Source organism: Suncus etruscus, chromosome 5 (genome assembly GCF_024139225.1).
Source record: "Suncus etruscus isolate mSunEtr1 chromosome 5, mSunEtr1.pri.cur, whole genome shotgun sequence".
NCBI lineage: Eukaryota > Metazoa > Chordata > Mammalia > Eulipotyphla > Soricidae > Suncus > Suncus etruscus.
Window position 1 is genome coordinate 145,414,699 of NC_064852.1, and position 14,675 is coordinate 145,429,373.

Genomic DNA, 14,675 nt, shown 5'->3' on the forward strand with positions numbered 1-14,675 from the left:
ATGAAGCCAAAGTGCCGTGGCATTCGTCAAGCCTATTGGAAGAATGTTAAAAATAATGACACAAGCAGAAGAAATGTTTTTTAAAAATAGTTTGTTTAGGGCCCGGAGAGATAGCCCAGTGGCGTTTGCCTTGCAAGCAGCCAATCCAGGACCAAAGGTGGTTGGTTCGAATCCCGGTGTCCCATATGGTCCCCCGTGCCTGCCAGGAGCTATTTCTGAGCAGACAGCCAGGAGTATCCCTGAGCACCGCCGGGTGTGGCCCAAAAACCAAAAAAAAAAAAAAAAATAGTTTGTTTAAATTTGTATTAACTAGCTTAATCTACACAATGTCAAAACATAGAAATTCTAGTGGTTATTCCTATTTTAAAAAATTCTATAGGAAATATGAATAATTTGCTCAAGGTTGTAATGGTTGGAAATTACTGATTGATATTAAAGCACAGGGAAATGCTTCTAATGGCAGTTTCATATAAAATAAAAAACTCCAGTAAGATCAAACACATCATTTATTTTCCAGAAGACATTGTGTAAGGTGGACTAGAGGAAAAGGTCTCTACTTAGATGCATAAATCTGAATAAATATCAGAAGAGCTAAAGATAAGATGAGAAAATGAAGTTTTGAAAGCTATATATTATTACATATGATCTACCTTGAAATTTGCATTTTAGAAAAATTTCCTTTTATAGAATAAGTCCTGTATTTATAATAAATTTATATGCTCAGTGTTATCTTAGAGTGAAGATAAAGAAACTGAGCCCAGAGAGGTAAATAATTTCCAAATATATTGATAAATAATTAATAAGCTGAGATTTGTATCCAATGAGTTTGGTTCTATACCCCATGCACAGTATTGGGAAAGGGCAGGAAAAGTATATTCTTCTAATTTCCAACTTCTCAAAAATAGTTAGAATCAAATTCTTAACAAGAATTGAATCCATAAGATGTAATGACTTGTTAAAATTAGTTATATATAATTTTTGTATTTCTGGGTTTCAACACATGAAGAAGAGTAATAGAGAAATGATGATGCATTTTCTTTTGGATATATTGACTGAGCTGACCATGGAACAGTTGGGCTTTAGAAATCAGAGGAATTCTGGAATTCAGGAGGGAAAATTCAAATGACCTGATAGATTGACATGTTGAAGTCATGACTGAGTTTCAAATCTATACAGCAAATGAAATGGTGTAACAGATGAACAATGCCTGAGGTCATAGTTCCATTTGAGAATCAGATGAAAACTAGCTTTTCATTCAGTAATACAAATGCCCAGGGACATGTTGATTTGCAGTTCCAGATAATTTACATACCTCGAGTGTTAGTCCACTAAAGAATAGTAAGTATGGTAAAGAAAGACAATTGGGAATACTTTAAAGTCCAGATTAAAAAGAGACTAATTGAAAAACATAATTGGGTGGTAGAAATGCTGCATGTAGGAGAAAATATGGTTATGAAGTGTCTTACTTTTCTATAGCACATTAGCAGAAAGGTCAATTCTTTTTTTTTTTTTAAGTGAATTTACGAAAAGGAAATTTTCATACAATAATGCAATCTCCTCTTGGATGAGTTTAAGTGAAGTGTATGACTCAATTGTTTAGGCTGAAAAATAAAATAGCCTTGTTTTTTTATGACTGTATTCTCCCTTGAACATATATTTTGGTTGTTTGTCCTTATGTATCTTTGTTTACTCGTGTTATTTACTCTGTAGAAGTGTTCTTTCTTGAACATTGACTTTCTCTCCTGCTCTTCCTACTTATCTATGTAAGTTTCATTCAATAAAATATTCCTGGCCTCACTAAAAATAAATAATAAAATAAAATAAAAATAAAAAAAAATAAAATAAAATGAGAGAAAGAGAACACAGAGTATTGTTCTCACATGTGCACAAAACTCGAATGAGAAAGTAACAGATAAAAATTTTGGAGAGGTATACAGAATAGAGAGACACAAAATAAAGTGAAAAATTATTACTGAGAGACGTGATTGTGTTTGTATAGACTTAGCTGCCTAATATGAAGATTAAATTTCAGCTCATAAGGAGCTTGTCATAAAGTTGAATTTTAAAATTTCTTTCACATCATCTGAAAGACATAATAATTGATACTGCAAATTTCTTAAGTGATTTCAATGATTTGGTCTAAAGTGTTTTTCCCAGAGGCTAGCTTCAGTGGTATGGAACATTTGATCATTATTTTTGGTCCTGTGGTCTTCTGAAAAGGGGAAATGAGGCATTTGCTTCCTTCCCAGTGCTGAGGAGTCATTTGGCTCTGTTCTCAGAATAATTCTACCATCTGAAAGGAATTTACCTCCCGTGCAGTGTCTATTGAGTTGTGAAGTAAATCATTCAGTCAAGGGATGAGATAGTTTGAACTCCTGCAAATCTCTTGAGTTCAGAATGACTCTCAAAACATTACAGGCTATGGGAGGAAATTAAAACTTTTTGAATGTCACTCACGTAAACATTGATAAATATAGAGAATATGATTTTCACCGAGTAAAATATTTGATTCTTAGTTGACTACTTGACTAATGTTGACTAATGCACAATTTAACTTTAGGTAGAAAGCAAAGAAAAATGCAGGAAGTCATCTGCTGAACATGACAGTGAGCACTTGTTCCCATTTAATGAGGGAAATGCTTTATCTTGACAGAAAATTATAAGTCAAACATTTACAATTTCCTTAAAATTAGCCACACTTGCTAGCACTTCCTCTCAAAAAACCCAATAGCTTAAGGGGAAAGTTTATTTTTGAAAATGGTATATTTCTCCATTTTTTTGATGGAGTGTGTTATCTGAAAAGGCATAACTTCTATAAAAATTGTGTGAATAGCAGATAACCAAACTAATGATAACAAAATAAAAAATAATACAGTTCTTGACCTCTCCCATGAACTATTTCTAAACCACATCTTTTGAGGGAGAGTGGAAATTTTGTGGTTAATTCTTTTTTTGGAGTTAAAGTTTCAACTTCAGAAACTAGTCTAGTTGAGAGGGCTATCTCCTGGATCCAGCTGGGCCTGGAAGTTACCAGGGTGAGAGGCCACATACAAAAAAAAAGTGTCGCCTTGATGTTCCAGCATTACTCTGACCAAACTCCATTCCATCTTCTCTTCTGATTTCATGGCGTTCTTGGCTAATGTAGAGAAGTCCAAAATATTTAGAATAGAATTTCAACTAAGTCATTTCCTGAATTCATTCACACTCAAGTCAAATACAACAGATATTTTCTAAGTCTAAGGGCATAATGGGACAGTAGACATTACAGATAAGCTAGTTAAACTGAGGGGAAAAAACACAAAAATCTATTATGATTGAGAAAGTTTTAAAAAAACATTTTATTTACATCATCTAGTATATATGTTTTACACTGATGATAGAATGAAACTTGCATGAAATTACTTAAGATTTCAGAAAGCAGAACAAATAAACCTAAGATATTTTATGACTACAGTTACAATCAAACACACATTAGACAAAATATTATCTACAAAATACATTTCTAAACATTGGTTGGAAAGAACTTGAAAAGATTTTGAGTTTTTAAAGCTTTATATGAGAGTTCATAATTAAAAGACTATTAATATTCTAACTAATTCTAAGTCATTTAGAATTTGATTATATTGTTGGCTTCAGATGTTCTCATTTGAAGTGTGGACTACCTTCTACTATAATAAGTAATATTCATTAACAAGTGTAACCTACTTTTAAAATGCTTTTATGATCAAGTTAAATAATTAAGTGTAATCCCACTTAATTTGTGCATGTTATGTCTTTTTGCATTCTCAGATTTAAATTTAGGTAGAAATGTTTTTTTTTTTTATATTTTAATTTCCATAGAAGAATTGAGTTTTAGAAGAACGAGTTTCACTAGAAGGGTGTTTCAAAGGGAAGTTTGCCTATTATTTTTGCTTCATGAACATACAAATGCACAAATAAACAAAAATCTAGTCATATTTAATATACACTATATTGGTAGAATAGGTTTTTATTTTGTTTTAAATGAAGTTTTTTGTGGATATTGTGACCAAATCTGACTATGCTCAAGGTTTACTCCTAGGACTTTGCTCAGGGATCACTCCTGGTAGTATTAGAGGACAATATGCAATGTCACAGATTGAACCAGAATAGACTGTTTACAAGGCAAGTAACTTTACAAGTACACTGTACTATCTCACCAGGCCCAGAACTATTATTTTCATGAAGACAGTTCCTTGAAGAAGCTTAGCTATTTGACTTAGGGCCGTGAAGGAGCAGGAATCTCCCGGGTATCTCAGGTTTATTAAGCTGCTTTCACTTCGCTTAGCACAAAGGTACCACACATCTTAGATTTTGTCAACATCTTAGAAAAGCCACTTCTATCAGTCTTTGAAATTCTTAGTTTTGTATCACTCCTAATGACGAAGGAAGCCATAAATTCAGAGTAGAACTCCCATTGCTAGTCCAGTACTGTTCTTCAGTACTTCAAAGAATCAAGGTACTTCTTCAGAATCAAAGTGATAGATATTATTCTTTAAAAAGTTCAAAGTAAATATTGGAAGAATAGCACAACAGGTAGGGAATTTGCTTTGCATGTGGCCAACCAGGTTTGATCCCAGCCATCTCAATATGGTCTCTCAGGAGTACCTCTGAAAGCTACCGGGTGTAGCCAAGAAAGAAAAAAAAGTTCAAAATGAAGTATATTAGTATTTTTGTCAATATTGCTTTTTTTTGGGGGGGGAAGGAATGGTGGCATATTTTTCAAAACACTTGAAAACTGTTTTCTTATGTTTATAACATTGTCTAAGAACTTTCATTCATTAATAATGGCTTTGTTGAAAAAAATTATTTGTCTACCTAAAAAGAGGTCATAAAATCTGACCTTTACACTTCACTACCTGCGTGGCAAAATTTTTCCTCAAAAGGTTCATATTCTTGTCAGACTGAAAATATGATATGATAAATTAATATATGTGAAGTACCTGAAATATCATTGTTAATAAAATAACATTTTGAATAAGTGGAAAAGATCATGTACAACTTATAACTTTCCATCAGATTATCCCAAGAGAATAAACAAATAAATTTTACTATAAATATGGTCAATATTTAATGAATTGTTTAATGAATTTGTGGACAAATAGCATTCAAGTATCTATATGAATCTTTCTTTCCATGTTAGAGAAAACTTAGGAAAAATTTACTTAATTTTACTAACCTAAGAAAAGTTACGTAAGGACTGGAACATTAGTATAGTGGAAACAATAATATAGTGGGTAGGATGTTGGTTTTGCACAGAGCCTACTTGGGTTCTAACTTCCACATCCTAGAAGGTCTCCCAGGCTCTGCCAGGAGTAATTAGTGCAGAGCTAGAGTAGTCCCTGAATATCTGGAGGTGTGCTTCCCCCCTAATAATGTTGACCCTCAAATACCACACAGATCAATTTTAAACAAGCAACTTGATTCATATGCATTGTAGTAACTACAAAACAATTGCAAAAATTGAACTTTAACCATAGCAAGATTTTAAATGAATGGTTGAAAAACTGGTCCCATATAGCAACTTTTAGGATAGGAGAAAGATCAAGGACTTTGGCTTTTTACATGGTCTCTGGTCCAAAGCCTAAATGCCATCTGTATTTTCTACTGTTTGCTGAGAAACAGAATTACTAATTCCACATTCCAGGAAGTTTTCTCTTGAGGGTTCATCTGAACTGAAGTGACCCTCTGCCTCAGCTTTTATGGTTCTTCCCTGAAGTTAGTCTGGTGGCAGATATACCATCTGGATTGAAATTGGTTGGGCAAAGGAAGGAAAGTGTTGAGTAAAGCAACAGCTGCTGGACTCAGGGTTTCGGGTTGCTTATTGACTGAATGTTGGCCGGTGAAAGACAGACATGCCTTGCTTGTGTTCCTAGGCTTTCCTTTAGATCACAAAGATTAAATAATAATTTATTTCCTGAACTTTCTAGATGCATTTTCTGATATTCGTCTGTGTAAAGGATTTGAACTGCATAGACTAAGCTATTAAAATTTAGGTCAGATATGTCTTTTTTCATGGGTTTTATTCTTTCAGGCATATTCATATCTCCTTTGGACAGCTTTTTATTATTTTTTATTCATTTATTATTGATTTTATTTTTAAATTTATTTTATTTATTCTTTCAGGCATATTCATGTGTCTTTTGGATGGCCTTTTGTTTTTTATTATTTATTTTAATTTTTATTTATTTTGTTTATTCTTTCAGGCATATTCATATCTCTTTTGGACAGCCTTTTCAAAGTCCACCTTGCACTTAGGCCATATAGACCCTGCATACATTAGACTCCTTGAAACATATCTTCAATATAGCAGTAATAAAGCATTTGTGTTTCTTATACCTCTTTGGTGCTATATTTGAACTGTCAACATTATAACCCTAGTTAGTATAATTATCTATATTGTGATCAGATAATCAAGAAATAACTTACCAAGACCTGGTCAAAGTGTTTGAAATCTAGACATGCTATAATTTCTATCCTAGCACACAGCTAGGAAAAATCCCGAACAAAGATCAAGGAATAACCCATGGGCACTGCCAGATGTGAACAAAAGAAAAAGGACAAAATAGTGTTTTTATATCTATTACCTCCATTTATGGATAATCATACAAATAAATATTCAATCACTTTGTATGTTGTTTTTACATATAATGAGTTGCATAATTAGAAAATAAATTTCATTTAGAGACTACCATATTTTTCATACTATAAGACACACACCCCCCAAAATGATGAGTCTTATGGAGCAAATGTCACTTGGAACTGAAGCCCGAGTGCAGGGAAAGAGAGCATCTAAAAACTATTTATGTTTTATAGTCAGGTGCTATTTTTTTTGTTTGTTTTTTTGGGTCACACCTGGCCTTGTTCAGGGGTTACTCCTGGCTCTATGCTCAGAAATCGCTCCTGGCAGGCTCAGGGGACCCTATGGGATGCCGGGATTCGAACCACAGACCTTCTCCATGCAAGGCAAATGCCTTACCTCCATGCTATCTCTCTGGTCCCGACAGGTGTTTCTTATAGAGTGAAAGATATGGTAATTATGGTAATAAGAAACCTTAATCTCTGTCATCTATTGACTTTTATTAATATTTTTAATGATGAAAACTGAGAGAGGGTTATAAAATTAGTAAGAGAAAGAATGGAAATTAGTTAACTTTAGTCAACTTAAAGTTCATGTAGCAGCAGGAACTTAAGGTCACAATTACTGTTATTGCCATATAAACATATATACTACTGCCATTCTCAGAACTTTAATACCATGTTATTATTTACACACTTGCCTCAGATATAAAATAATTCCTACTTTAATCTTGTAGATTAAAATTGAAAGGTTTTTACCCCTATGGAAAGGGTTTCATTCAATACATAATACATAATGCTATTATCAAATAAAAATTGTAGATAAAGTTTTTAAATTGAATTTAAGTGCTTGAAACTCTAAACTATAGCTAGAATAAAAAATTCATGCATAATCTTTATTAATAACAAGTATGAACATATTTTGTGGAAAGAATGTCTTCTGGAAAAATGTACTTAATTGTTTCAAAAATATCAAATTGTATTTCCAAAATATTAAATAACTACAATCAGATATGTAGCCATAACAACAATAACAAATCTTTAAGATGGCCATAGTTGCACCATTTATGGTAAAAATTCTCAACTAGTTTTCTAATTATAAGACTTCATGGTTTGAACATCATTTTTATAAATGTAGTTTTCAGAAAAATAAGGTAATACCCAACTTCTTGGGATTTTTTTCTTTGTTCTTGAAATAGTTTCTTTCTTCCCACACAACTGCCTCTTTACCCACATTTTCCTGAAGAGGAAAAGACAAGGGTAAGGAGGTGACAGAGAAGTGGGAAGGGAATGTATTCTTTGCATAGCTAAACCAGAGAGATCAGGAAGTGGTCTATTGAACTAGAGGAGCATTTTCTTTTTAGATAAATGATTTTCTCCATGTCTTACCTCCCAAACAGAAACTGGTTTTGCCATTGGATTCCTATTGACCACATTTTCCTGTGTTGTTCATAAAGTTTGGTTGGTATTTCTTTCCGTTCCTGTTTTTGTGCATCTATTTGGTTATTTTCAGCTTAAAATTAGATACTTAGAACCTAGGCAAGTTTTGTTTTAGAAAAAAATCTATTAGCATAAAATAGGTAACAGTGAACTGCATTCATTTTATTACTAGATAAAACCTGCATATAATCAGGTGGACATGCCAAATGCAATTAAAGATGTTTTCTGAGTCTGCATTATTCTATGTGATGCTTCTTCACTTCATTACTATTTTTAACATATAACATTACTACTCTTAACATAAAACTCATAATTATCTGGCTATTGACTTTTTGTTGATACTTTCATTGTGATGCTATTGTTTAGATATTATGACAAAACCATAAATGACGATAAGAACTATAAAAAAATCTTGTTGCTACTGAATATTCCAAAACCTCTCTCTCTCTCTCTCTCTCTCTCTCTCTCTCTATATATATATATATATATATATATATATATATTACATTTTCCAGTTTACATGGACATTTTATTTTCTAAAACAATTCTTTTTTAAATTTTGAAATATTTGTATTTAGTCAGTCATTCTTCTATAGATATTATTTTTATTTTAAATTTTGAATTAGTAACAAAATGAATATTTTAAGTTTCAATAAAGCCAGTATTTTTAGCATTATAGAGGGTTAAAATCTATTTAAAAGTATTAATTATAATCTTATCCTTATTTTCCTTATTATAAAATAATATTATGACCTTATTATAAAAGATCATTATGACTTTAAGTGATTATAGTAATATAATTATTAAATTACAAGAGACTCTGTGGCCAGAGAGATAGTACAGTGGGAAATATACTTGCCTGTCACTCAGCCATCTTGGTTCCATTCCCAACATTGCCTTTGGTCTGCCAGGCACCCCCAGGACTGATCCCTGATCACAGAACCAAGGATAAGCCCTGAGCACAGGTAGGTGTGTTTGCCAAACCCCTTCAAAAACAAAAACAGTAGGATACTTTAAGAACAAATTTATAGGGGCTGGAGCGATAGCACAGCAGTAGGGTGTTTGCCTTCCATGTGGCTCATCTAGGACAGACCTTGGTTCAATCCCTTGGTGTCCCATATGGTGGCCCAAGCCAGGAGCAATTTTTGAGCTCATAGCCAAGAGAAACCCCGAGAGTTACAAGAAAAATAAAAGAATAAGTTTATGAAACATTCTTTAACTCTCAGAAAGAAGTTAATAAAACCAATTGAAGCAAATATATGTGATACTAATTCATAAATATTTTACAAAAGTATCATTATATCCTATGTGAAGACTATTAAATACAATGGCCAACACTGTGTTTTGATCTCATTAAATGTTTGATCTCATTACATGTTTAACTGAATAAAATATTTTTCTTGATTGAATCTATTTCTGATTCAATTTCCCTTTATCATAACCTGAATTTCAGCCTTTATTGCATTTTTCACCATTTATACTTTTATTTCAAATTTTATTATATTTATTTTATTGTGTATCACCTACCTCATAGTTAAATTTTAGGGCTTTCAATTAAAAATAAAATTCTATTCTCTTTCCTTTTAAGTAAGTTAATTCAATTTATCTTCTATTTTCCAAATCTAATAATTTGAACACTTTTTTGAATTTAATACAGTTGAGGGGAAATAGATAGCATTATATCCTTTAAGCATTTTAAATCTCTGTATTACCATTTGTATGATTTTTCTGTATTCATCTATACATTTTCTTATGCAATGCAGATCAGAATATTTTAGATAATTTGCAAGAGCACAAATGCTAGCACTTGGGTATGATACATGATCAGCCCTTTTGTCCTCTAAATTGATATTCTCAAAAAGATGTAAAGATTACTAATATTTAAGGAAATAAACTATAGAAAGTATTCAGTTAAAAATTGCTTTAAGATTCCTTTAGCTTTGTAAATTTGAGTCACCTCAAAATTCAGTATTGTCCTTATGATTAATTTTTTAGTAGATTCATACTGATGTTTGGATAAGTTAAGAGTTGTTAGATTTGCCATCCATGTAGGTACTAATGGCACTGATCTTATTCACTTATTGTATCTTTCTCTTTTTTTGTTGCAGTTTCACTAAAGGGAGAAAAAAAAGAGGATGAGAAACCATTTAGAGACTGTGCAGATGTATATCAAGCTGGTTTTAATAAAAGTGGAATCTACACTATTTATATTAATAATATGCCAGAACCCAAAAAGGTAAAACCAGAAGTGTTTGTTTACAAGATGTAAAGCAGATCCTAGTTGAATTGCTGAATAATCAGATTGATTTGCGAGCTTGTTAAATGGAAAATATATTTGCTTGGGCTATTTTCTCCCAAGAATGTTCTATTTTCTGGGTCCATAAAAGAAGAAAACCCTCATATACAGACTTGCTTAACCCCCAGACTTTGAATCTTTCTTTCACTCTAAGTTTGTTATTAATATTTCGTATCCCTTGTATGTTCTGTCCTCATAAATGCTTGTCATATACTTACATTTGGAAGCCACATGCACTTATAATAAATGGAGATGATTCAAGAACCATTTTCCAATTGTCCCTAGAGCCCAAATGGCATCCATTCTCTCCAGCCAAAATACAGTGGTACTGAGGAAGGGGAACCAGAAACTTAAAGCCATTTACAGAGTCACTATGCCTATTGGGATTAAAAAAGAATAATTTACTGGATTTTTAATCTTGAAAATTATTTAGTTTTGCTTTGTTTTGTTTTGGGGGGGGGCTCTCTCTGACATATCTGGGGTTACTACTGGATCTATGCTCAAAGGACCATATGGAATGCCATGGATCGAACTAGGTTGGTGCCACATGCAAAGCAGATGTCCTACCTTCTGCAATGCTCCAGCCCCTAAGATTCCGGACTGTGTCTTCATTTCTTCTGGATACTATATAAATATTCTTGGAAACCCTCGCCTTTTCACTAGAGCAACTTTACATGACTTGCTTTTAGAGTTCTGAAAGAGAAGAACAGATTGGTGCCTCATTAACTCTGACTTTCTTGGACATAGTATATTTTCTTACACATAGTGTGTCCTCAATCAAGGTATGCTGAATTATATGTCTAGATAACTCTTGTTAGTATATCATGAGTGTGCCTAATTCAGAGAACAAGGGAAATATCTTAAAGTCCATATTGACAAACATAATGTAAATATGAAAAGGTCTCAGGTTAGACTCTACCAATATCCTCTACCTCCTGATTTCAGTGGAGATTAGTTGTTTAAGTTACTCTGATGTTATTGTCCCTTTGCTGGAACCAAATTTTGTCTGAAGATACTTTAATATTATTCTATAATAGGAAGAAGGAACAGAAAACGCAGGGGGGGGAAAGGTATCAGAGTTCTTTCAGACATTATCCCTAGACATATTTTATTCCATCTTTTATTGTTCATTTGTTTGTTTGAGTATCTATGCAAATCAAGCCTTCTACATATTGAGACTTAGAGAAAGTAAAAGGAAGGGAGGAAGTGGGGAAATAATGAAGATCTTTAGTTTCAGATCCTATAACTTGAAGCTTCTTATTCTGTTGGTATATTAAAATCTTATTTAAACATAAATTCAAATAAATACAATCACAAACATGCTAATTGTCATAGGCATTTTATATACATTTTATATACACACTGTATATGTAGTATACAAATTCTTTCAAAACCTGTTCCAGTAGAGAGAAGAGACAGTCTAACAGTTTTGCCCAAGACATTTAAGAAGCCTTAAATTATTGTCACTTCACTTCAACATAAAAGAAAATTAACTAAAAATATTTAGAGGGCCAGAGAGATAACACAGCATGTTAAGGTGTTTGTCTTAGACACAGAAGGATGGTGGTTTGAATCCCGGCATCCCATATGGCCCCCCGAGCCTTCCAGGAGTGATTTCTGAGCATGGAGCCAAAAGTAACCCCTGAGCGCTGCTGGGTGTGACCTAAAAACCAAAAAAAAAAAAAAAAAAACAACCCACAACAATTTAGTGTCCCTCCTATTAGGCTCCAAGTAATTCTGAGATATATAAGTACAAAAATAATTTAAATTCTCAGAAAATTGTTTTTATCAAATTTTATACTTCATATTTTTCATCTATTATCTGTTATACCAAGTAGCCCTTAGTTTTGAACATTTCATAAAATTTAATTTATGCATCACCACAATTCCACAATTCTCCTAAAATTCAAAATGTTTTGAGCTACAAAGTATGCATACCTTTTGCTAGAACTAATGACTATTCCTCTTGAGGTGGATGAAAAATAGTTTCTTCACTCATTATCTTGAATAACTTATATACATGAATTATTTGAAAACTTAAATCAATTGGGTTTTCAAATTCATGTAGAAGAGTGGATCTGAGGAGCTAATTCACTAATTCAGCGACTTAATCATGTTTATTTTATCATGACATACAATTCAATGGTGTTTCACTGAAGAATGATACATTTCACACATGATAAAGTACTAAAATCATTGCTGAATAATTAAAATCTAAATTAGAAAATTTCTTCTTAATTAGAATTCTGAGAGATAGGCTAAGGAAAAATGGTAATCTAAGAAGATTAACAGTAAAATTAACATGATGTTATCATGGCCCCTTCTTTCATAGTAGAGAAGGATAATAAGCTCATGTCATTGAACCATGACTACTATTAGATTTCCTTTCATTGTAAATTTCAGAGTGTGATGAGAAAGGGAGATAACTTAGCAAAACAGGAAGACTGGCTGTCTTTTTCCTTAGTTGTTAATTCTTTGTCATATTTTTTCTCAGAATTTCAATGATCCTCTCTGAAGCATTAATGTGATTTTATTATGAAAACATACATGTTAGACTTATACAGCTGCACTTTTCAAAGATACAAGTGATGCCTCTAGCCTAAATTTGATTCCTTGCACCATATATGGCCTGCTAAGAACCATCAGGAGTGATCCCTGATATCAAGCCAAAAGCAAACAGTGAGCACTGCAGATATGGCCCAAGAAACAAAAGGAACAAGTAAAGAAAGATATCAGCATTTTGCTGTTCCTTATAGGCACACTGCATAATATTAAAAACATTAGTGTATGTATTTTCCCAACTTTAAAGATTTTCAATTTGCCGTATCTTTCTCAATACATTATATGCAATATATATGTTATATATAAAAGTATATATATGTACATGTATGTATATATGTGTGTGTGTGCTCATGTGTGTAGGACCCTTTAAGTATCAGGGGTCCTCAAACTTTTTAAACAGGGGGCCAGTTCACTGTCCCTCAGACCATTGGAGGGTCTGACTATAGTAAAAACAAAACTTATGAACGAATTCTTATGCACACCGCATATATCTTATTTTGCAATGAAGAAAAAAAAAACAGATACAAATACAATATGTGGCCCACAGGCCATAGTTTGAGGACCACTGCATGGTACAGATATCTTTACTATGTCTATTTTAAAGCAATAACTTTTCCAAATCACAATCTGACTCTGTCCTCCTCAAGGGCTAATTAAAGAAGGACCTGTTGGGAATTAGTATTCAGATTTATACTCTTCACAATGAGAGTGACACAGGTCAGTCTGAGTTTATTGTCAGGAATTAAATAAAATTTGTTCATGTTTTGACTATAAGCTACCCCTTCTATCAAGTATTCACATTCCCTTCCTGTTTTTTAATTAAGCATTCAATGCATTCAATTCTATTTTTTTTTTTTTTTTGGTTTTTGGGCCACACCCAGTAACGCTCAGGGGTTACTCCTGGCTATGCGCTCAGAAGTTGCTCCTGGCTTGGGGGACCATATGGGACACCGGGGGATCGAACCGCGGTCCGTCCAAGGCCAGCGCAGGCAAGGCAGGTACCTTACCTTTAGCGCCACCGCCCGGCCCTATTCAATTCTATTTTTAAAATTCTAAGAAATGCAGCTATAGGACCTCCATTTTTTCCAAACAGATGTTTTACAGATAGAAGAGTTGGTGCTGCTTTTAAATGTAAAATTGTCACTCACTGCAGTGCTTATAAAAGTTCTGACAAGTATAATAATCTCAGTATATCCTAAATGAGAACATAAAAAAGTTTCCATATGTCTGATAAAAAGCTATGGAATATAAGTTTGGGCTATTTACACAATTAATTAAAAACAACTAATAAATTATTCATATTTAAGCAGAGAGTTATAAATATGCTCACTTTTATATAATTTTTTAACTGACAAAGCATTTTCTGGACATGATGATTTACAAAATTTCCAAGAGTTATCTTCTCAGACATGATGTGGAGACCACAAGTAGTTTCCTAGGCCTTAATTTTTTGTTAAGAGGACAGAAGAGATACCTATATATTGTTTCCTTTTCCTTTTTTGGGGGGGAGGCACACACGGTGACACCCAGGGGTTACTCCTGGATATGCTCTCAGAAATCATTCCTGGATTGGGGGACCATATGGGACGCCGAGGATTGAACCGAGGTTTGTCCTGGGTCAGCCGCTTGCAAGGCAAAGCCCTATTGCAGCGCCATTGCTCTGGCCCCTTATTTTCTTAATGACTTCTCATTTTCCTCTCTGAATTTCTTCAATGCATAGCTTTTATACATTTATTATACATTTATTTAGATTATACACCTAAATAAAATATTTAAATGT

At 33.0% G+C, this 14,675-nt stretch overlaps 1 protein-coding gene across 1 annotated transcript in view; it reads left to right on the top strand.

The window, feature by feature from the left end:
- Window positions 1-14,675, top strand: part of ANGPT1 (angiopoietin 1) — a 272,220-nt gene that overhangs the window by 208,514 nt on the left and 49,031 nt on the right. Inside the window, exon 5 of the mRNA XM_049773961.1 lies at window positions 10,146-10,273. Coding sequence (XP_049629918.1) covers window positions 10,146-10,273 — 128 coding nt within the window. The remainder of the gene's footprint in view (window positions 1-10,145; window positions 10,274-14,675) is intronic.